Source organism: Psammomys obesus, unplaced genomic scaffold (assembly GCF_907164565.1).
Source record: "Psammomys obesus unplaced genomic scaffold, mPsaObe1.curated_primary_1811, whole genome shotgun sequence".
Classification (NCBI taxonomy): Eukaryota; Metazoa; Chordata; class Mammalia; order Rodentia; family Muridae; genus Psammomys; species Psammomys obesus.
In genome coordinates this window covers 833,964-857,574 of record NW_026596079.1, presented here as the reverse complement: position 1 = coordinate 857,574, position 23,611 = coordinate 833,964, and the positions used below count along the sequence as shown (strand labels likewise).

General features: G+C 54.6%; 2 protein-coding genes across 2 annotated transcripts; one reads left to right on the top strand and one right to left on the bottom strand.

Moving 5' to 3' along the window:
* Nucleotides 1-28: 28 nt before the first annotated feature.
* Nucleotides 29-23,457, bottom strand: Bop1 (BOP1 ribosomal biogenesis factor). Its single transcript, XM_055626631.1, has 16 exons — nucleotides 23,324-23,457; nucleotides 20,899-21,072; nucleotides 13,779-13,859; nucleotides 2,732-2,886; nucleotides 2,542-2,659; nucleotides 2,361-2,462; nucleotides 2,069-2,281; nucleotides 1,831-1,992; nucleotides 1,681-1,761; nucleotides 1,539-1,608; nucleotides 1,317-1,449; nucleotides 1,043-1,223; nucleotides 684-972; nucleotides 514-598; nucleotides 333-440; nucleotides 29-260 (listed from the first exon to the last, which is right to left on the bottom strand). The coding sequence occupies exons 1-16, from the start codon at nucleotides 23,414-23,416 to the stop codon at nucleotides 107-109; spliced, it is 2,199 nt and encodes a 732-aa protein (XP_055482606.1). The 5' UTR covers nucleotides 23,417-23,457; the 3' UTR covers nucleotides 29-106.
* Nucleotides 3,391-6,375, top strand: Scx (scleraxis bHLH transcription factor). The gene is made up of 2 exons (XM_055626632.1): nucleotides 3,391-5,030; nucleotides 5,875-6,375. Exons 1-2 carry the CDS (start codon nucleotides 4,440-4,442, stop codon nucleotides 5,911-5,913), a joined length of 630 nt encoding a protein of 209 aa, XP_055482607.1. The 5' UTR covers nucleotides 3,391-4,439; the 3' UTR covers nucleotides 5,914-6,375.
* Nucleotides 23,458-23,611: the final 154 nt, after the last annotated feature.

The following is a 23,611-nucleotide window of genomic DNA, read 5'->3' as shown; positions in this document are numbered from 1 at the left end:
TGGGAGCCCCAATCAAGAAGGCAGGAACAACAGGGATCAAGGATTCTATTGAAGATTGTGTGGGCACACCCACCCCGTTGCAGGCCACCCATAATAATGCATGGGCCTAGCTGTAGAGTCGAATGGTGCCATCTGCCCCAGAGGAGAAGATCCATGGCTGTGTCGGGTGGAAGGCCACATCCAGAACGCCCAGGTCTCGGGTTAGTGTGTGCCCCTTAAGCACCTTGACGGGCACCAGCAGTGGGTTCTGCAGCAGGTCACTGTGGAAGAGAGGGACTCAGGACCCAGTGGAATGGTCCCATGGGAAGGGCTGGGTAAGGGCCGGCACTCACTTGTACACCATGCCATGGCAAACAATAACACTGCCGTCGTCTGAGCCGGATGCAAAGAGCGGGTATCGGGGGTGGAAGGCCACAGCCCGTAAGGCCTTCTTGTGGTGCCTGCAGAACAGCGTATTCACAGCGGGCTCCAGCTGAAGGGGCCCCACCCCCCACCTCACCGACTCCACCTTACCGCAGCACTTTGTATGGCTTTGTGGAAAGATCCAGGTCAAACCACACCAGTTTGCTGTCGTAGCTGCCACAGATGACGTTGTCACCTAGGACCAGAAGCAGTGACTCTAATTCTCAGACTTCCAGGGTTTACTCCCGGACCCTGGCTTGGAGAATACATGTTCCCCTCACCTGCGGGGTGCACAGCCAGGCTAGACACCCACTTGCAGTTGGGCATCAGCTTCTTGGTAAGCTCCTGGCGCAGCAGGTGGTAGATGCGGATGCTGCGCTGCGAGGCCACTAGCAGGAAGGGCCGGGCCGGGTGGAAAGCCACACATTGCACCTGTCCGTGGCTGCGGCGGAATGGGCTCTGGCTGCGTCTCCTGCTCAGCTGGTGGATCAGCACCTGAGTGTGTCCTTGGCTGGACAGCACCACAGCCAGGTAGTCCCCTCGCCCATGCCAGGTCACCTGTGTCACTGGCTGAAGAAGAGCAATGCTGGCTGATTGGCTGACCAGGTCTTGGAGTTGCCCTCCCCTTCCCATCACGTACCTTGCTGTGGCAGATACGCAGTCGCAGGCCCTGCTGGCGCTCCTCCTCTGAGGCCTCCAGCCAGTGTGCAGGCTGCAAAGTTGGCTCTTCAGGTGGAGTGAAGGCCTCCACCAGCTGGTCTGTGCTGCTCACCAACAGCCGGTCCCCCAGGGCTGGGTTCAGAAGCAGGACTGCCTCACCCCTACAAGCCAGGGCCAGACACAGCCCTTCCTCAGCATAGTCCCCACTTTTCTGTGTCCCCTCCCAGCCCTAACCCCCGGGGTCCTAAACTCACATGGCCGCAGCTACTAGGCAAATGGCAGGATTGGGGTTCCAGGCAACGCTCCGTACCACACCCCCAACATGCACAGTCCTCATACAGCGGGCAGTGGCCACCTCCCAAAGCCTCAATGAACCATCGTCTGAACCTGGATGTGGCAGTGAAGGCTCTCAGCACCTGAGCCTCTTACCCAGGTCCCTGTCTCCCAGCTCAGGGCAGCCCCCACCTCAGGCCCACCTGAAGCCAGCCACTGGCCCCCTGGGGAGACACTGAGGCAACGGACAAGGTCAGTGTGGCCTCTGTAGACCTACAGAAAAGGAACAGTGAAAAGACAGACAGACACTAGAGGGCATTTGCCCACCTCTGATCCCACACTTACAAGGGCCTGGCACACAGGGAAAGGCTGAAGGTCTCTTGGCCGAGGAAGCTTGGGGATAAGGTCTTCGGGATCCACACTCACCTGAGCAGGAGAGCATCAGTCACTGCCCTGCAGCCACCTTCCCCAGGACCTAGGGGCTGCCTCACATACCCTCATCTTGCGTTGCCGTGGGCACAGGTACAAGTCAAGACAGCGCTCAAAGCGCTCCTGGATGAAGCGGCCATAAGCAGGCACTGTCCTCAGGCTGGGGAACTTCTGTGGCAGGAAGTTAAGCTTCCTCTCATCAGGCTCCTGCTGCATCCATGCCAAGCGCTAGGGAGGCAGGATGTAGGTGAGAAGGGATCAGGGAACATGGCTGGGGCCCACCCTCAGCTCAGTGCAGGCCCACCTCCTCCTCAGTGGGCAGGTACTCAGGAGGTGGGTTGTAGGACTCAGCATGGCCAGGCAAGGCCAGCTTGGGTGCAGGCACATGCATCTTGTGGCGCCCCAATACAGCATTCGGATCCTCCTGGGCCCACAGGTCATAGAAGCTAGGGGTGGAGTCTTGGGGCCGTCGAGGCTTGATCCAACCCATCTTGATGGCATGCACCATCCGAGACACCTGCACACAGAGCTAAGGTCAGATGGCAGCACAGGGACCTTCCACAGTGGGGTAAAGAATGATGGCGGTGGGCCCCCACCTTCTCCTTCTCGACTAGGGACGGAATGAAACTACGCTTGTCAGCTGGGCGGTTGGTCACAGGGTGTATCATGACGTCACCACTGAAGAAGTCCACAACTGGCTAGGGAGACAAGCACAGATGTTAGGTTGTGGGAGGGGGCTGATTGTGCTTCAGACCCTAGGGCCAACTTACTACCTACCTCATAGGGGTTGAAGCCCAAATCTCCAAACTGGCCTCTCTGAAGGCGCTGTACCAGGGCCACCTGCTCATCAGTCAGCCGCAGGTCACGCCCTGTCATCTTGTCCTGCACAGTGCGCCTAAGGGAGAGCCAGTCAGAGCCATACTCCAGGCCCGAGGGACACAGGTCCTGACCCAGGGCTCAAACTCACCAGAAATCTGGGTCATCCATTTTGTCCAGAAACTGGTCCAGCTCATCTCGTGTCCGCAGGGGCTTGTAGATACGCTTGCCATCCAGGTCATAACCCACATGTGGGAAGTCATCATACCATGCCAAGGGCACATTGCCCACAGTGTTTCGAATATCCTGTAGCATAGTCACCACGTCAGCACCTGTCCCTACCATGCTTGATCTTCTTCAAGCCACCCAAGGACAGAAGGGTCACTCTAGATTGGCCTCGAGTGCCCAGAGGCCGGGTGACCTAAAATCTGCCCTAGCCCTGGCCCCAGGTCTGACGTGGCATGGCAGGGGTACGATGCCCCCTTCCCCCAATCCCTTGGAGGCGCCAGAGCTTTACCTTCACATTTTCCACTGAAGTGATGCCAACCCTAGCCTCCCCCCTCACTGGATTCCTTGGCCAAGGCTCTGGGCAGCCACAGACAGGGATGACCTCATCGACTATGGGCTCCCTCCCCTGGCAGAAGCCTTAGGTACAAGTGGGTAGTTATAAGGCAGGAACCACGAGAAGACCCCACCCCACCCACAGGGAGACAAATCTCTGCTGTGCTCAGCAGGTAGTCACAGACCCCCTTCCAGCACCACTGGTCTCCCCCCTCCCACTTCAGTGGGCAGAGCAGCCACATTCCTGGACACACATTCCTGGTTTCAGCCACTGCCAGCCACCACCCTCACTCCTCCCAGCCTGGGGACTGCTGCCCAGGCAGCCACTTCCTGCAACAGTAGCCACAGGGAGGAGGGGCCCAGACATCACTAGCACAGCTGAGTGCCAGCAGCCCCCCGGCAAGACCCCTTGGGCCCTTGTCCCACTGCACCTGTCCATACCAGCCCTTCCCAACAAGTTCATTCCCAGAAATGCCCTTGCTGTGCGCCCTCCACCTATATTGCCACTTCCAAATTGGAGGGCCGGGGAGGTGCCGATTTTATTATCCACGTGTGCACTGGCCTGGAGGAGCCCCAGGAAGCACACAGCAGGGATGGGGGTGGAGTCCCCCAGGCAGGATGGGTCAAAGAGAAAGGGTTCTTGCACAAGGCACAGGCATACAGTCAGGCCAACCTCATACACCCATCTACCACTGCTGGAGTTGTCCATAGCCGCCACCCCCCCTCTCTGCGCGTGCGCGCACACGCACACACGCGCACACACACACGCACACGCGCGCATACGCACACACACAGCCTGGCACAAAAGACTCAAGTGCACATGGAAGGAGAGTCAGACAGGGTGTGGCCAGGCACTCAAGGCCAGGGCAGCTGGGTGAACTTAGGCATGCCAGGAGAAAGCCTCTTGGTTCCTGATTTATCCTCTTCTTCCCTGCAGAGTGAGTCGGGTGGGCACCACTGGCCTTGGAGCATCAGTAGCACCTCGGAAATTAGCCAACCAGGAAGATGCTCAGGACCCTCTAGGCGCTGCTATTGAAAGGGAAAAGGTGCACGGGCTCTGCATAAACTCCTCCAGGCCAGGAAGGGAGGCGGAGGCCAGGCGCGGGGGAGGAGCCGACTGCTATAAAAGCACTGCTCTGCTGGCGGCCCCACTCCAGTCCGAACACATGTGCCCGCCTCGCCCAGCAGCCACCACCGCGGGGCGCAGCGGAGACCCCTGGCCCGGCGGCCTGTGGGGGCCTAAAGAGGCGGCATGAGCAGCGCACCGTGGAGCTGACGCCGCGCCCCCTGCCCGGTCCATGTCTTTCGCCATGCTGCGCTCAGCACCGCCGGGCCGCTACCTGTACCCTGAGGTGAGCCCGCTGTCGGAGGATGAGGACCGCGGAAGCGAGAGCTCAGGCTCCGACGAAAAACCCTGCCGTGTGCATGCTGCGCGCTGCGGCCTCCAGAGCGCCCGGCGGCGGGCAGGAGGACGGAGGGCCGCGGGTAGTGGGCCAGGACCCGGGGGGCGGCCAGGCCGCGAGCCCCGGCAGCGGCACACCGCGAATGCACGCGAGCGAGACCGCACCAACAGCGTGAACACGGCCTTCACCGCGCTGCGCACACTCATCCCCACCGAGCCAGCAGATCGCAAGCTCTCCAAGATTGAGACGCTGCGCCTGGCCTCCAGCTACATTTCTCACCTGGGCAACGTGCTACTGGTGGGTGAGGCCTGCGGCGACGGGCAACCATGCCACTCGGGACCCGCTTTCTTCCACAGCGGTCGTGCGAGCAGCCCCCTGCCACCACCGCCGCCGCCACCACCGCCACCACCGCTGGCCCGAGACGGCGGAGAGAACACCCAGCCCAAACAGATCTGCACCTTCTGCCTCAGCAACCAGAGAAAGTTGGTGAGCAGGGCTGGGAGAACCGAGGGGCCCCAACGTACTTACTCATCAGCCCGCTCCTGCCAGGCAGAGCGGTGCCAAGCAAGGCCGGCATTCCCTGACACCTACACCTGACACCAGAGCTGCGCCCAAAGGAGGGAAGGAGCTACACCTTGGGACACTGGCTCCCACGGGTAGTGGTCATAGGGACCTACAAATCTAGGATCAAGTAGTACTGAGAAGGGCCACCCAGGAGAAGGTCTGGAGGGAGGGTGGGCAGCAGGAACCTGGCAAGGCTGAGGGACCATTCCAGGCTTTATTGCGCAGCATGTTGAGAGCTGAAAGGAGGTGAAAAGTCTATCTAAGCCTCCTCCAAAGGGGGATAGTGCACAGCAGCGCCACTACCCCTCCACCCCCGCAGCCCATCTCCACCCAAAGGCTTATGGGGCACCTGCTGTTCCTCCCCTGGTCTACTGAGACCTGCAGTAGATGGCCTGGGGGAGAAGGCCGAACTGAGAGGTCTGGCCAGCCATGATTTACTGCTCTGGCCGCATTTGGTGGCACCGGAAAAGCAGGGTGAGCAGGGAAAAAATACAACGGCTTTCCCCAATCCCCATTTCCTCTCCAGACAGCACGCGCAAGCTCCTGGGGCCTGAACATCTGGGAAATTTAATTTTACAGTTTCGGCTGTGCGGCAGAGTACTCCCCTCCCCAGAATGCACTGTGGGGGTGGCAGGGACCCGGGACAGGGTGCCCTAGCACTCATCACCCGAGACAGTGCCCCAACAGGAAGCCAGGGAGGTCCAGGCACTGCTGGGTGACACTCAGTCTCCACCCAGACCCTGACACACCCCCATCCCCTCTGCAGAGCAAAGACCGTGACAGAAAGACGGCGATTCGAAGCTAGAAGAAGGAGGGTCCACAGCAGCCCAGAGGTGATGCCACTAGTGAAGGTGGACGCCACTGAAGAGTCACGGAGAGCCTCAGCTTGCATGGACCTGATCTGAGCACAGGTCCCCGAGAGCACGCTCACCAGGCCAGACCTGCCCCAGCTATGAGCAGGGCCTACGGACAGACAGGTGGACAGGCGGGCTATGGCTTGACTCTTAGTAGCCCAACACTTCCAGGCCCACTGGAACTTTCCATGCTGGCTCCCTACCTGGGCCAAGTGTTGGCATCTTGTGTCTTTAATGATAATATAAAGTCTGGAAATTTTGTATAACTAAAAATGAAACAGTATCTTCCAAACTGAGGCAGACTATCCTCTTGAAAGGATCTGAACTTACTCTGACCCTAGCTCTCTCACTCTGTCTTCCCAGAGTGAGGACAGGTTTACATCACCCATCAAAAGCCTTGTGCTAGGGGTCTGTGCTATGTGTGGTGGGGGTGGGGAGGCAGGCAAAGGGACGGGGCAGGGGAGAGGGTGAAGACTTGCTGTGTGGTAGACAGAAGGAGAGAGAAGAGGGCAAGCCCATGGTAGGAGGCAGCAAGCAACACAGCAGCCTTGCCTCCTCCCAAGGAGTACAAGATGGGGTCGTGGGCACATGGACATTTGATTTCACCAGCAGTGCTCCATTAAAAATGGGTACAGGGAAAAAGTAAGCAGTGCTGCCCAGCCAAGCAGGCCAAGATGGGCCTGAAGCTATCCAAATGTCCCCACTGGCACCCACACAGGCTCAGAGAGACTCGGGCCCCCTGACTGCCAGCGCTTCTGCTCTCCTGCCTCCAGATGCACACTGGAGAGATTCCTAGCCATCCAACACTCTGTCCTATTCACCTCCCCCAAAGATCCCAATGGCCCCTGAGGTTGATTCAGACCCTCACCAGGCTCTATGCACAGCTGGCTGATCATTAAAATCCTGCAGGTGACAATTAGTTGAGTGGGTACAAGAGAGAAGAAAGGCCAGGCCTGACTTCTGGCTAGGTGGTGGGTGGGGAATGGCAGAGGGCACCAGGTGCTGGTACTGGCAGGCCTCCTGGCCCCTGGCTGCGGGGGAGACCAGGTGTTGAGGCCTATCTGGGCATCCTCATAGGGCAGGGACAACATGGCCCCTCCTCTGCACTGAAGGGCTCCAGGGAATGCTGGTGCAGGAAACAGTGGTGTAATTTTGGAGGAAATTCTCAAAGCCAGAGCCATTAAGGCAGGGGTAGGGGCTGTGTCCAATCTGATAGAAATATAACAGCATAAAGAGTCACAGCGGCAGGTTTCGTTCAGAAAGAAACCCTACCCCAAATTTCCTCCCCTTAATCCTGTAGGAGCTCACAGCTGCTCAGAGGGAGGGGGTGAGCGAGGGCACACTCAGTCACTGCAGAGGCTTCTGTAGCCCAGGAAGCCAGAACCTGGAGATGCAGCTGGGGCTGAGGGAGGCCACCTTTCCTTCTCATGCATTCCCCATGCAAGGCTCAGCCCAGATTCCCTTCCAAGCTACAAGGCCACTGTGACAGATGCTGAGTTGAGTCTGGAGTCACAACCTGGCAAGGTATACCTGTATTAGGCAAATGGGCAGCAACCCCCACCAAAGGACCCCAAGCTGGCCTTCCTCCTCTGCTGGACACAGGTCTCCTCCCCTCACCTTTAGGCCTCACATTTCAAAACCTCTCCCACTTAAACGTCCACTCAAAACATCTCCCCTGGAGGGTCAATGACTGGGTAGGTACCTACTTTTTTCAGTGGTCAGAGTAACTGGGCCAATGTCAGGAATAAGCCATAGGGCCATGCACACAAAAGGCTCTGAGAAAAAAGTCCCCAAAGAGCAAACTGGAGAATACAGGTAGAGATGCCTGTCTATGTGTAGAGGCTGCCAGTCTGAGTAGCAAGCATAGCTGGGGACTATGGGGCTAGACAGAGGCTCAAATGATGCCCAGCTAGCTCTACTAGGCATCTCACAACCAGAGCCCAGCAGAGGAGGGAAGCGCCAACTGAGGGATTGGGGTAAAGCAGAAGGCAGGCAAGCCCAGGAGCTGGCAAGCTTGAGCTCCAGCAAGACTGAATGGTAGACCAGAGTCAACCAGACAGGAGCTGGAGGCTTGGGTGTCAAAAGGGGTCAGATGAAACGGAATGGGCTGTGGGGCTGGAAGGCTCTCTAGAGGCCTGGATAGTTGGGGTGCGGCACGCGCCCGGCCAAGGCCTCCACTGCAGGGCCTGACTCTGAAAGCGGCTGCAGCTTGGCCAGCCTCAGGCCTGGGCAGGCAGCCCAGCCACTCCCTGAGCTGCACCGGTAGCAGTGGCTGAGGGCTTGGCCCGACAGCCAGCAGGAGGAGGGGAGGGGAGGGGAGAGGAGAGGAGAGGAGAGGAGGGAAGAACACTCCGTCACCCTCCACTGCTCCAGATTCAAACCAGACCGGGGGTGGCATGGCCCATTCCCATCCTGTGGCTCCATGTGAGTCCACAACAGCTTGTGGCCAAAGAGTGGCAGGTGCTGTGTACCCACCACAGCCCCTGGCATCCTTCCCAGTGGGCAACTTCACCCTCCACCACACTGAGGAGCTGTGGGACAAAACTCAGGAGCTCCCTTAGTATGTGCCCCACAGAGGCAGCTGGTCGGGGGGGGCGGGGGGACTGGCCCTCACCATGGGCCAACAGCCACCCTTTTGAGCTGAGCTGGGCTGGAAACATTCGGCTCAGCCTCAGCTGTCAGCTCCCTGTCCCCAGCCTGGGGAATGAGCCGCTGGCGGCACCACATGATTCATCACCAGGCTGCCTGCACCCCAGGCCAGCCGCCCCCGCCCTGCTCAGCACCTGCGAGCTGCCAGGAAACACATGTGACCCCTTTGGGTCAGGCCCAGCACTGAGACCCCAGGCCAGGCTAGTGGAGGACAGACAGACCCGAGCACCATGCTCTCCTGGGAGGGGGGGGGGCGCTACCCAGCCCCTAGAAAAAGCCTGTAGGGTGAGGCTGGTGGGTCCACATCCATCCCTCCATCCTATCCCATCTCCTTCCCCCACTCCCCCCACTACACCGGACACAGTGTCGGCTGGGACTTTTCCGCTCTCGATGAGCCCCCTCCCCTCCCCCTCCCCAAAGTGGCTGCAGCTGTCAGGACCGCAGATTGGAACTGCAGGTACGGGGCTGGCCCGCTGCCCACCTCCCTCCCGTGTCTGTCTGCGAGAGAGGAAGCCAGCCCACCTCTGGAATCCTTCACTCTCTCCTCGTTCTGCCTCTCCCACCTGTCCCCCGGGAGCATGGGGTCAGCCGCCTCACTCAGTCTCTCTCTTCCCCGGGCCCCTCTCCGATTACAATGCGGGTAGTGTTCACTGTTGCTCAGCTCCCCCTGCACCAACCACCCTCTTGTCTCAGAGCTCATGGCCTTCCTGTGCTGCCACCTCCCCCTCATGGGGTGTCTTATCTCTCAGAGTGCTTAGGACTAGCCAGCTGCCTTGGCCTCACATGCCACACTGACCCCAGCAGAAGGTTCCAGATGAGATGCTAAGCTCTGAAGCGTACACTAGAGGCCTGCGCGACAGACCAGAGGGAGACAGCCTCTTCCTGTTCTGAGGCCAAACCAGCTGAGACCCAGCAGGGGCTGAGACCCACAGGGGCTGACCAGGCAGGCACCACCTCTGAACCTACCGTCTCCTTACCACACTGCTTCTGGTCCCCTGCTCTCCTCTACCATGCTGACCATCTCTTGAGGGGCTGGCTCAGCCCACCCGAGCCTACTCCTGCTTGCACCTCCCCAGCAAGAGAACAGAGGCAGGCAGCATCTTTAGATGTGTGAAGGATACTAGGGAGAAGAAAATAGCCACCCAAGGCCCAATTTGCATGTCCCTCTCCGGGGCCACTCAGAATCAAAGGGTGACTGACCTCCCTACTTCTGTAAGCAGGAGATCCCAGATGTTCCTGCACAAGTACTGGAGCTGGGCACAGGCTCCAAGTAGCTTTTATCACTAAAGGCTGAGGGCAAAGGTCTTTCTGAGTCACTAGGCAGATTCAGTTGCTACCTTAAGTTGGGAGGTGGGTCCAGAGCGCCACATGTGGGTCACCAGCCCCCCAAGCTGCAGGCATCTCCAAAACCTCAATAGAAATAATTTCCCCCACCTCTAGGCACTGCCCACATGTGCAGGGCTGCCAAGTGTGAGTCCTGTCCCCAGCAAGGCAGTCCTGGCCCTGCGTAGCCATCCTCCTCACAGGGCACTGCTTTGTGCCTCCAACAACTCACTCTGACCAGCACTCCCTGCCTTGCAAGGATCTGCCCTCGCTGCGCTCCACAGAGCTGCTCTCCAGTTGTCCCCTAGCCCTAGCAAGAAGACAGAAATCTGAAGCAGCCTACTTTACCTGCCAGCCACAGCCTGGACCAGCTCTAATCCCTATGAGAGACACATGGCATCCTAAACCTGCTTCCCCTCTACCTTCCTCCCAAGGTGGACCCCCTGCCAGCTTGGGTACTCTGATGCAGTGTGGCTCTTAGAACCATCAGCCAAAGTCAAGAAATGGTACTAGAGGTCTACCTGGCCAACAAATAAACAGTGCTCACAGAGACACAACACAGTGGCCATTGGTGAGTCCCTAGGTTGGGCAGCCCTAATGGGATGGGCAGCCCTAATGGGATGGGCTAGGTCTGAGTCTGGCCAGAGGCCCCATTTAGAGGCAAGCATAAAGGCTAGCCTCGGGTGGATGGCCGCCAGAACAGTCTGCACAGACCCGGGTGCCTTCTACAAACAGCAGGGAGGGCCACTCACTGGCTGGAAACCTGAGCCCATAGGCTCCCCTGCCAGCAGTAACACAAGCAAGCATGGAGAGAGTAGAGTGCACACAGGGAAGCGGCCAGGACACAGCCGGCAGGCGGGGGTGGCCCCGGAGGAGCAGAGACCGCCAGCGCACTGGAGGCAGCTGCCGGTTCAGTAGCTGGGAGAAGCCATTAACTGCGTTTGGCGAGAGAGCAGAGGGGATCACAGGTTCTGGATGCAGACAGGCCAGGCCATGTCCCTGTGGGATCCTGAGTTATAGATTGGGCAAGGTGGGGGAGGAGGAGTTAAGGCTGTAACAAAGACCCCAGCCCCAGCCCCTCCTGGCTAGAGGTCACACAAGGAATGGTCCTAGGCCCATTGCCCTAGGAAGGGTACTTGCAGAAGTGCCCTGGAAGGGTACTTGCAGAAACCAGTTCTCCCCAGACTTTCCAGGCCAGAACTCATGACTTCCCTGAACCCCTCATACTGGCCACACTTCTTGAAGATCAGGGCTGAAGGCCTGCTGAGCAGATGCTTGGCCTTCTCTACATGACCAGGCCTGGCCTTGGTTTCTCCTAGTTGCTTGATATGCAGAGGAGGGGCAGCACTGGCTACCCACCCGCCCTTCTATCCCAGTCCACCTCCCAGGGGTCCCAACTACTGGATGAGATCACGTCTATGAAGCCCCACGACTGTAGGGAGGAGGTGAAGTGGCCATGTGGGGGTGGGGCAGGCATAGCACAGCTGCTTCTCAGCCCCCCCCCCCCACTTTCATCCCCACCATGCCTAGCAACTCATCTAGGGAAATCTACCCCCACTCAGCTGAGCCCATGTCAGTGAATCTAGAAGAGAAGGAGGAGCCAGAGTACAATCAGAACACAGTGCTCCAGGCTGCTCCATTTAAGAGTTCCTGATGTTGGGGATCCTCAAAACACAGCACTGGCAAATGACAACAGGGCTCAGAAGCTCCCAGGTTCCCAAATCCTAGACTCAGGTCAAGAGAAAAGGACAGGGTTATAAATGGGGCACTTCCACCTTCAAACAGCAACAACAGGCTAGACAGGCTATTCCCATTCCACAAGGCTGCCATCTCTCTCGGCTCCTGTTGAGGTCACCACCTCTAGGACAAAACACATAAACACCTTCCCAGTACCCCTGTCCAGAATCCCATAGGATATCTGGTGCTATGGCATGGCCTACACAGCTAGTTCTGCTAGGTGGCTCAGGACAGCCAAAAATCCTAGGGTTGATTGATATCCCTGACCCCCACCAAAGACACTGCCAGCTATCCCTCCAGAGGCCTAAGCAGCTTGTGACCTTTTATAGGTGCTGAGCAACTAGGGCACATCCACATCCCTGGAGATGTCTGTTGTTCTCAGCCTTCTCCACTAGGCAGCCCGAGGTGGGCTGAGCTCTTCTCTCCTGACCTGACCCTTAGCCAAGCACTGATGCCCCACCCCCTCCCAGGCCTACCCTCTCAGCCACAGCCACCTTGCCCTGAGAATAAGAAAGCCAATTGCAGCCTCTGGTGAGGAACAAGCCCCAAGCAGACTGGGAAGAGACGCATATGTCCAGTCTGGCCTGGCTCCTGAAAGCTGAGCTCTTGGTCCCTTCCCTGGTCAGCTATACTTGCAGGAACTCAGCAGATGGACAACTCTACTATTGTAAAACTGTCACTCATGTCAGATGGGCATGTGATACTTATCACATCATAGGAGAAAGGAAGCAGCCCCTGTACCGTATCGCGGGAAAGCACAAGGCTACCGGCCTTCTCAAAGGGCCACTGGACAGGTCCATTGGGACAAACCTCCCTGAGAGCAGGCAGGGTCAGGCAAACCTCTTTCAAGGCACTGACCACTTCTGGAAGCCCCTCCCCCAACTCCTATTCTCCATATACAATCATCATTGATTTCTCAAAATACCAAGCATAAAAAAGTAGCCGACAGGATGTGGCTGCCGACAGCCAGGGCCCCTTGGGGGGGGAGGGGAGACAGGCAGGGAGCTGTGCTGTGCAGGGGCCCCCCTCGCCGGTGCGCCCGCTGCTCCGGCCAGGAAACCAATTTATTTTGTTTTGTCTCTGTTCTCTGAACACGCAGCAGAGACTGGATCGGGCTGTCGGCCAAGGCTCCTGTAGACACTGCCAAGAGAGCTTGAAGGTGGGGAGGAAGCCCAGCCAGAGAGGGGGCGCGTGTCTCCCCTAGGCCTCAGGGACAGCCCCTGACAGGCAGGCAGGAAAAGCTCCTCCAAAGAGGACCCATCCCTGTGGGCCCCACACCAAAGCCAAGAAGAGGCTCCCAGGCTCAAATCATAGGCTACACAGTGGCCACCACTCAGCCCCAGGACCAGACCTCACCAGGGAGGGACATGCTGCCAGGCCCAATGCCTCTGTGTGCATAGCTTCTCATAGCTTCCAGACCCTGCTGGCTTTCTGGACACAGTCCATAGCCTCTCAATGCCTCCACTCCCTGAGGATTCAAGGGAACCCCAGCTTAGCATGACACTTTTCACCATGTAAATTCCCTGTCCTAGATAGGAAAGTCAGGAAGGTATCACGGTAGCTGCTGCCAAGGGAATGCCAAAGAAGGGAACAGACAAAGCCAATGAGGAGACCAGGAGATACCAGTCCTGTCCTTTGTATTACTGTGGCCACCCCTCAGATACAGAGCATCAACTGATCACATCAATGTAGGCCCAACCACGTCAGCTTTGAGTGCCAACACAGGCCACACCATAGCGGAGGAAACTCACCCCGGCCCCCTGTGCACACAAGACAGACAAGATACTGCTAAACCATGTGCAGCCTCTCTCCTCCAACCTGGCAATGACACACGTGCACTGCTTCAGTCATCTGTCTCAGCCCCCAAAATTGTTCTTCCAGATGGGGGGGAGGGCTTGGGCCAGGCCGCCTACTCAGGGCTCAGCAGCCTCATGAGAACCTGGCCCCTCTAACGAACAGCACAGCCCCAGCAGGAAGGCCCAATTCCACCCCAGTGCTCTCCCAGCCTGAGGGGCAGCACCTACTCTAGGTTGCTTGAGGCTGTAGCTCAGGCCTGGCAGGACTCTCATCTCACACAGCAGCAAATCAAGTTCAGCCTAGGTCATACCTCCTCATCAGAGCTGTCCTCTTCATACTCATCTCTGGTAAGAGCACCCGCCTCTTTTGTCCTTAGGCCAGAGAGGCCAACCTGTGGAGAGAAAGGGAGATAGTTACTTTGGGGGTCCTTGGAAGCCCTCGGATTATCAAAAGCCCTAGCCCACAACCCAGTCCCATTCCCCTCGCCAACTACTTAGGAAAAAAATCACTATCCCAATTCTGGAACCCAGATCCAAAGACCACATGAAACACTGTGCCACTGAATCTCTGAGCAGCTCCAACCTGGCCGAAGGCCTCAGCACAGGATGGAAGCTGCCCCAGATCTCAATGAACTAACGTCAGGGCCTCAGCCACTGTGTCCTGCACCACGGGACCTATCTGGAGATGCTCCCTCAATGGCCAGACTAACTCCACTCCTGTCTAGTGGTCCGGACAGTAGGTGACACTAGGTGCCAGGGCAAAAAGGAAAAGGCTACTAAGAGCAGGGGGAGGCAAACCCAGCTGTGGAGCTGGCTACCACTCACCCACACCACCACACTAACATCAACACCAGCTGCAGTGGCCCAGGCCCAATGGTCCCACAAACGGTCATACTGTGCACAGACCTGGCAGAGGAGGCTATGTTCAGACCTGCTCAGACCTAGGGGCAGAGAACCCAAGGCATAAGGAGAGCAGTGCTCACCAGCGGGTAATGTCAGTGTGGACAGATGACAGAAGCTGTGGGGCCTCTGTTATAAGGGCCACCTAGAACCACTGAGAACCACACTCAGAGCAGACCCACCGGCCATTGACCTAGAAAGATGTTCCAAACCCTCAAAATGCCTAGAGGCCCAGACCCCTGGCACCTTCCATACCCACCACAACTGCAATAATCGGCTGACCTTGTCCCCTGGGTCAGAGTGGGTGCCACTGAGGAGTCACACTCCAACCTGGAAAACAGATTCTCCCTTGACTGGGGAGGCGGATGGCTCAGACCAGATCGAGTTTATTGGCAGAACCAAAACTGATGAAGAAAACAGGCCCACCTCTCACCCCTGAGGGCAGTAAAGTGCTTGGAGCAGGAACCCCGGTGTGTGGGCGCCCCCGCCCAAAGCCCCATTCCCTCTTACCCAGGCAAGAGCCAAAGGCCTGCTCTTCCTCTGGCCTGTTTTTCCTTTCAATATGAAGAAGGATGAAAGACTAAGTTTTTCTCCAGGCTTGGAACAAGGCAGGATTCAGTTTCCATATCTTCCCCACTTACTTGCTGTACATCAAAAATGGGTTGCAAACCCCAGCTCAGAATAGACCTCCACACTCAGGGGCCCCAAAACACAACTGGCAGGCACATCTATCACTGCCTAAGCTCAGCAAGCCCCTAGAGCAGTAGTACTACAACACCAAGCTCCAGTCAGCCTCTGCTCCCAACACAGGTGCCTAGAGCCCTGGCCCCAGGCAGTGTCCGTAACATTTCAAATCTCCTCCCAAGTGGTCTTGGCCAGGCACTGTACCTACAGGAATCACAACAGCAGTGCTTACAGGCCATGATCAGGGTCCTGCAAAACCCAAACTTGGCAGCCAGCACTGTGAGTCCGTACTGTTCCTGTGCAGGACAGTGAAGGGTGTATCTGAGGCTGGGACCTCCAATGATGAGGCTCAGGAGTTCACTCCAGGACGCTCCTCCCAGCCACCTGGGGTTCTAAGAGCAGCTTTATTCTGGCCTATACAGCTGCAGAGCACGCGGTGTCCGCCAGAGGGCAGCCCTGACACAGAGCAACAACCCAGGAAGCAGCTCCCCAGGGGAAAGGAATGCCCTGAGCCGGCGGAAGGTAGGCATCCACTATGGGAACAAACCTAGAAAAATACATTTCCTCGAAGTCTCTGCTCCCCTTTTTGAGGCAAGTATTGCTCTGTAGCCTAGGATTATCTCAAACTATCCTCTAGATTCAGCCTCCTGAGTACCGGGGTTTACAGGAGCCTATCTGTTTTCAACTTAAAAATTAAAGATGACCACTAAACCATCCCAAGCACATACAACAGAACATGGGTACAGGATATTCTTACAGCTGCCAGTTTTCTCTAGGTCTGGGGTCCTCTGCAACTTGGCTGTTTACAAATCTTACTCTCCCAGCGCAGAGAGAAGGTAGTGTGGTCTGCCAATTCACTGGGTAAAAGGACACACCTCTTACAATGCTCACAGCCTGAGCCTAGCTCCACAAGCCTTAGCCTGTTTGGGGAAATGGACAGGTGCCCCTTGAAAGGACTGAGCTCTCAGGCCTGAAATCGTGCCCAGGAGCCATTGGGAGTAGAGCAGCAGTTAGCTTCACACAACAGCAACACTGTCACCAATGAGAAGGAGCAGGGTGTGAGGCGACACACAGGCCCACAGAGATCAAGGAGGCATTAAGATGCCAGGCCTGGTGGCACACATCTTTGCTCATCACTTGGGAGACAGAGGCAGGTAGAGCTCTGTGAGTTTAAGGCCAGCCTGATCTACACTGCAGTTCCAGGACAGCCACAGCTACACAGTAAGAACTTGTCTCAAAGAGGGAAGGGATGGACAGTAAGGTATATACAACTTGAACAAAGGCAGTAAAAGTATGGGACAAGGGCTGTGCCACCTCTTCCAGGAAGCAGGCCAGGGTCAGCCAAGTCAACTTCATATCCCTTCCCTGTGCTGCAGAAGAGAAGAGCAACTTCAGGCAGGCCATGCCCTGAGGCTAGTGCAAGGTGTGGCCAAGACTGCCTGTCTTCCTTCCCTTTCTCTCTCACACACACACCAAATTCCCAAAGCACAAAGATCAAATCCAGCATACTACTAGTAACAAAAAAACTATCATAAAGGAGACTAAAGAATCCACAGTCCCAGCAAAGGCCCTAGCTGGATAATAACAGGGTCCTAGGCCACTACCCACATCAGAATCCAGGGCCAACATAGAGAAGGATAAAAGGAACTACGTGAGTATGGCTCACCAATGAGAAAAAAATGACGAAGGCACCTTGTTCTCAAGAAAATGTGTCAGCAGAGACTGAAGAGGCCAGAGACAACATAGGATAAAAAACTGCTCTTGTACTGGGCACAGTGGCACATGCTTGTAATGTAATACCAGCACTTGGGGAGGCAGAGGCAGGCAGATCTCTGTGAGTTCGAGACCAGCCTAGTCTATAAAATGAGCCCAGGACAGGCAAGGCTACACAGAGAATCCTTGTCTCGAAAAACCAAAAACCAACCAACCAAACAAACAAACAAACAAACCCGGCTTGCTTCTCAAGGAAAAGAAAAGTAACTCACTCCGCTGAGTGTGGTGGCACAGGTCTTTAATCCCAGCACTTGGGAGGCACAGACAGGCGAATCTCTGAGTGAGGCCAGCCTCATCTACAAAGTGAGTCCCAGGACAACCAGGAATACACAGAGAAACCCTGTCTTGAACCACCTGTACTCCCCTAAAAAGAAGAGTAACTTAGAAAGTGCCTGAGGGAGGCTAGGGAGATGACTTAGGTAATGCTTGCCATGAAAGCTTGAGAACCTCAATGCAGATCCCTAGCACCCACATAAGAATCTAAGCAGAGACAGGCAGATCTCTGTGAGTTCAAGGCCAGCCTGGTCTACTAAGTGGGTCCGTCCCAGGATAGCCAGAGCTACAAAGTGAGACTCTTCTCAAAAATAAAAACAAAAACTAAACACGGTGGTGCACACGCGAAACTCTAAGGTTAGGGGAGTGGGACAGGAAAGTCCCTGGAGCCTCCTGAACAGCTAAGCTTGCCAATGAGCTCCAAGTTCCCTAACAGCCTCTAGAACCTCACAATAAGGTGAGGGTCTCAGGAGGTAGAGGGAGGCAGCTCAATTTGAGTTTCAGGTCAGCTAGAACTACACAGCAAGAAAGGAAGAGGTAAGGGCTGAAGGGACAGCTTCGCATTGAAGACTACCTCCTGATGAACAGAAGACACTAGTTCAGTTCAGCACCCACACCAGGTGGTTCATAGCTGCCTGTTAACTCGTTCAGGAGAACTGAATGCCCTCTGACCTCTCAGGGCACATGCATGCACATGGTGCACATAAATCCATGCGGGCACATACACATGAAACAAAAACAAATCAGGTAAATACAGGGAAAGGTACCCAATGTCAATCTCCAGCATCCACATATACATGTATGTGCACGTGCACTCACACACACACATTTAAAACAAACAAAAGGGGGTTAAAGAAACGGCTCAGAGGTTAAGAGCACTGGCTGCTCTTCTGGAGGACCCAGGTTCAATTCCCAGCACCCACACGGCAGCTCACAATTGTCTAACTATAGTTCCAGAGGATTTGACACCCTCACACAGACATACATGCAGGCAAAACATCAACGCACAGAAAATAAAATTTAAAAACAAATGAAAGGGCCAGAAGGTAGCAAGGTCTTTCCAAAGACCTTGGTCTCTACCAAGCTCACCAACACTGAGGCCTGGCTGTTCCATCCTTTGCTATGACCTGACATTCCATGTGTTGTTATGTGAGGGGCCCTAGGCCCTCACTTATATCAGGCTTGACAGAAAGAAGCCAGGGCTAGCCTAGGGTTGATACAGCACACGAGATAAAGCCATGGTGCTTGTCAGGGAGGGACCTGAGAGAAGAGTATTTCCATGTTGGGAAAGGTGACTGTAGACATCTTAAGACATTACAAAGCCACTGAGATAATTCAACAGGTAAAAATAATTGCTTTGCCCAATTAAAACCCACAGTGGAAGAAGAGAACCAACTCCCACAAGATGTCCACTGACGTCCATACACATGGTGGGAACAAGCACACCTGTACTCACACATGTAATGATAACAAATAAAGCATAACCACAAATCTTTCTGCTCCTCTCACCCCAGCACAGAAGGCTGCCCTTCCTAAACCTGAAAGGGCTGTGGCTGCTTTACCCACAGAGGAAAGCAGCTGATGTTTCATGGCTCTGGAACCAGGGTTCGACAGCCATGAAACTGCCTATGGCCTGTTCATCTCAGAGCTGGAACACAGCGACACTCCCCTCCATGTTCTCAGCAAGGCCCACATCCAGGACTCAACATACAGCTTCCTAGGGCAGAATTCATCAGACCCTGCAGGATACATCGCCTTCTGCCCCCTCAAGATGACACTACAGAGCAGGGACACGATGACCCTTCTAAAACCTGCCTCCCCTCTGACTTCCACGCGATGACCATTTGACAGTGTACAACTCTAAGACAGGCAGGGAATCCCTGCTCCCTTCTTCAGAGTCTGTGAGAGATGACAAACACAGGGGGAGGGAGGCAGGAGAGGGGCAGGGCACAGGAAGCTGAGCTGACTGAGAAAATTCCTGGATACTTTCTCCGCCCACAGCTCCCACTTCATACTCCACCAGATGGCGCTAAGCCTGACAGAGAATTCCAAGGCACTTCGCAGCTGTTAATCTCTGCCATTCCCCAGATCCCAGCAACGCATTCTTGCTAGAGGTGGCACTAAGTCAGAACTCAGAGCTCTCCATTTATCAGGGATGAAATGCTGCACATTCCAGGTCTGTCACCTTTCTTACATTCTTGCAGGATGAAGATAAAAAGTGACACTTTGACATAAAGGAGTAAGACCACAAGGGCATGCAAGTATGTGTACGTATGTCACACAGGCAGGACAACACACCACACACATAACTCAACATGAATGTTTTCAAATTTGTCTTATTTAATGTGTATGAATATTTGCCTGCATGTATGTCTGTCTACTACATGCCTGCTTGGGGCCTGTGGAGGTTAGAAGAGGGCATTGGATCCCCTAGAACTGGAGTTACAGATGGTTATGAGCTGCCATTATGGGTAATGGTAGTCAAACTCAGGTCCTCTGGAAGAACAGCCAGTGTGTTCTGAATCACAGAGCCCTCTCTCCAGCACCCTCTCAAATAATCTGTTTGTTTTCTAAAAAGCAAAACTGTTGGGCATGGTGGCACAGCCCTTTAATCTTAGTACTCAGGACACTGAGGCAGGTGGATCTGAGTTCGAGGTCAGCCTGGTCTACAGAGCAAGCTCTGGAGCTACACAGTGAGACCTTGTCTCATAAAAAAACCGAACCAAACCAACCAACAATAACAACATCAAGGATGAGGGTGGGGGGACAGGGGGGGAGCAGGGAGCGGGAGTCAGATGGACACTAACGGGAAGAAATGACCATACACTCACAAATCTACTCAACACCAAACAAGGACAAGATGGTACCACCTGAGGCACGGTGGAGCTCTCGCCTCCCTTGCAAGATGTTCAGGGGTCAAACCCCCAGAACCAACAAGAATAAGGGTAGAGAAACAGACAAAGGGGAGGGAAGGAGCACGGGAAGAGGGGGAGAGAGAAATGAGATCACTCATGAAAGGAGCTCAGTGAGAGACCCTGACTCAAACACAGTGTAGAGGAATTAAGGAAGACACCCAACATCAACCGTGGGCTCTACATGTAGGCACCCACGTATATAAGCCCACACACATGAACAATGGATGCACTTATACACCACCCACGCAAAAACAGAGCAAAACAAAACAAAAAACCCACAAAAACAAAAGCTTAGAAACCAGAATGATTAACCCCCCTAATTTCATTAACCTTGGTCAACATTTCTTCAATAAGTTAGGCCTGGCTTCCTGGTTTCCAACCTCAAGCAGACTTGATTAACCAAGGTCATGGTTTCCAGAGCACCAGGGCCACTGAAGTACAAACCATTTCAAAGCATTGCAGAATGCTTTGAACTGCTGTATTTTAGTCAAATTAAGCTTTTCTTTCATTTTTATTGAGCAAAGAGAACAAGCACAACCTTCCCCATCGGCACAGCAAACCATCACCTCTGGTTCCAAGGCCCACAGGCAGCTGGGCTGGACTCCAGTAGCTCCTGCTTTTTCTGCTGAACATCCTCCCTTGCAATCACTCCCCTGGCAGTGGCATCCCCAGCTTGGGCTCTGCCTCTAGAAAACCCATTCTATACACAGACACCCTAGGTTGCAAACTAATGCACCAGAGCTGAAATGTGTGAAGAGGGAGAGAAGACCAGGTTCCTGAGGACACCATGAAGAGGACAATGTGGTACAGCTCTCAGGGCAGGCACACCCTCTTTCTGGCCGCTCTCATGTACAGGAGAGCCCATGGAGGCTCCTCACTCACCCACCTGTGCCTGCTCCTCAGAGGTCTGCTCTGTTCTATCGCTGTCCTTGTCACCGTCAGCTCCATCCTCTCCTTCAGGGCAGTCCTCACTGCTATCACTGCCAGAATCTTCGAGGCCTGAAAACACACTTTCCTCGCTGTCAGAGAGACTGGAGTCAGAGTCGTTGAGGAGAGGGGGCTGCAAGAAAGTACAGTGTTTAATAACTTGTCACCTGGAAATAGAAAACTGCTGTGCTCTGGTCACATGCCTCCACCAGCACCAAAACCATCCACTGAACCTGAGGCCTCCTTATCTGCGCCTCTGTTGACAGAATCTGTTCAGAGCAGACACACCAATCCCTAGTGTCTTGCAACAGAGGGACCTTTCAAGAACATATTGGCTTTTTGGAGCCCAGTTCTCTCTGTGTCATGAAAACCAGTTTTCCTCTCCTGACAACCCCCACATCCTACTTGGGCACCAAAGGGTCCTAGAACTGGAAGGAATGGGCAGTAGGCCTGGGAGGATCAGAAATCCCTTAAGGCTTTGACCAACTACAGTAAAAGCTTCTTTACCTAAAAGGCCGGAACCCAACACTGACGGACAACTTGGAAAGTCGAAGAGTAGCAAGCTAGACCCACATGGTGGTGTGAGAGCAAATGGCCCTCATACACTCAGATATTTGAATGTTTGGTTCCCAGCTGGCGGGCTATTTAGGAAAAAGCAGGAGGTGCAGCTTTGCTGGAGGAGGGCTCTGAGGTTTCAAAAGTTCACATCAGGCCCAGAATCTCTCTCACACACACACCCTCTGCCTGTTGATCAACAGGTGAGAAACTTCTTAGTTACTAAAAGCTCTTACTGCTGCTCTAGTGCCTTGCTCTCTACCATGACAGTCATGGACTAACCCTCCAAAACCATAAGCAAGCCTCCAATTACATGCTCCCTTTTATAAGTTGCCTTGGTGATGGTGTTTCATCACAGCAAAAAGAATTCCGTAGTATAGTCCTACTGACTACAGGATATTTCAGATCTAACACAATATAACATACATGCATTATGACCTCCAAAAGTTAAACAAGAACTTGAACACTCTTGAGGAAGCATGCGCTTGCAGAAATTTCGATTTCACTGTTTTTCCAATAGTCTAAGTATTACCTAATTGGTTTTTGGATTCATGCTTTTTTGTTTGTTTGTTTTCAAATACAAAGTTTCAGTATCGCTGGGAAGTGGTGGCAAATACCTTTAATCCCAGCACTCAAGAGGCAGAAGCAGGTGGATCTCTGTGAGTTTCATGCCAGCATGGATAGTCTACAGAGCAAGTTCTATGGGGGCTATAGAACCCTATCCAGAAAAACTAAAAGAAACCCTATCCAGAAAAACTAAAAGTCTAGCCCTGGCTGACCTAGAACTTTGATCTGTAGAGCAGGTTAGCCTTGAGCTAACAAAGATCCATCTGCCTGTCTCCTGAGTGCTGGGATTAAAGATGTGTGCCACTGCCACCGGCTAATTCTTGCCTGGTTGAGTGGCCTTCATTTCTAACAATTCCACATTGTTCACCTGAGTTTCCAAAGAATACTGACAGTCTCTTATTATTGACATCTCTAAAACTCAGCTACACATCACAGTAACAAGTAAAAGTAGTACAAACAGCTAGAGCACAAACAACTGACTACTAAGGGCCTAACTACCTATAACTGCATGTAGGAAGCAGCTTAGGTACATTTCACCAAAGACAGCCTGCGCAATTCTGAACCTGTGGGTCGCGATCCTGCACATCAGATATTTACAGTACGATTCATAACAGTAGCAAAATTAGGGTTATGAAGTAGCAACCAAATAACTATTGGATGGGGGTCAAGACAACATAAGGCACTGTATTAAAAGAGTCGCAGCATTAGGAAGGTTGAGAACTCTAAGCCTGAGAGAATCCAATTAAGTGGAGGCAGCTGTAAGACACAGCTGTGCACGCCTTTTACCACCTAGATTTAATGAAGCCCCACTAGGAAGCCTAGAGAGATCAGCAGCAAGGAAGGATTCCGTGGCAACCAGTGCTGGATGGTCCTGGGTTCCATTCAGGCTTCTATATTCTCATGTCCTCTTTTGTTTCACAACACACTTGACATACTGGCATGGTAGCCCAGCACGAGCGCAGTTAAAACCTTTTCTAGGGCTGGAAGCACAGATGTAAGGTTCAGAGACTGTGGTGGCGGCACTCTCAAAGGTCTCTCCTTTAACATGGTTCAAGACACAGAACTACCCCTGGGTTCTATCGCCCCTCAGCGCAGGTAGTGCTCTGCTGAGAGTTCCAAATAACAGCCCAGACAGGACGAGCTTCTTCCGGGCTCTAGGCGACCCGCAAGACAGTAGACACTGCGCTACGGCCCGGCCTCCCTGGCCATGCCACGTGCACGCCTCATTCACAGAAGGATGCAACCTGCTACCTCGAAGTTACCTCTTGTGGCTGCGGCTCCTGATCAGGTTCCAAATGCCGCTTCCCTGGCAGAGAGCTCCGTGACATGTGGGGCTTATCACACGCCCCCGCCATGCTGCACTGCGCCGGCTACACCGATAGACTGCCGCTTCCGGCAGCGAAAGCTCCTCGTGTGCCCTCAGCTAGGCCCCGCCCAAATCAGGCTCTGATTGGTGAACACCCGGAGTGAAGCTATCTTGCGCAGGCGTACAGTGCGGCGAGCCACCCAAGGGCCGGGCCTGTGAGGTGGGCGGGGCAGATCACGGCGCC

Excerpts from the sequence above, each read along its gene's own strand:
- Scx (XM_055626632.1), top strand. The coding sequence starts at position 4,440 with ATGTCTTTCGCCATGCTGCGCTCAGCACCGCCGGGCCGCTACCTGTAC. Across the intron at positions 5,031-5,874 it reads TCAGCAACCAGAGAAAGTTG|AGCAAAGACCGTGACAGAAA; the intron begins GTGAGCAGGGCT and ends TCCCCTCTGCAG.
- Bop1 (XM_055626631.1), bottom strand. The coding sequence starts at position 23,416 with ATGGCGGGGGCGTGTGATAAGCCCCACATGTCACGGAGCTCTCTGCCA. Across the intron at positions 1,450-1,538 it reads GGGCCAGTGGCTGGCTTCAG|GTTCAGACGATGGTTCATTG; the intron begins GTGGGCCTGAGG and ends TGCCACATCCAG. Across the intron at positions 973-1,042 it reads TGCGTATCTGCCACAGCAAG|CCAGTGACACAGGTGACCTG; the intron begins GTACGTGATGGG and ends GCTCTTCTTCAG.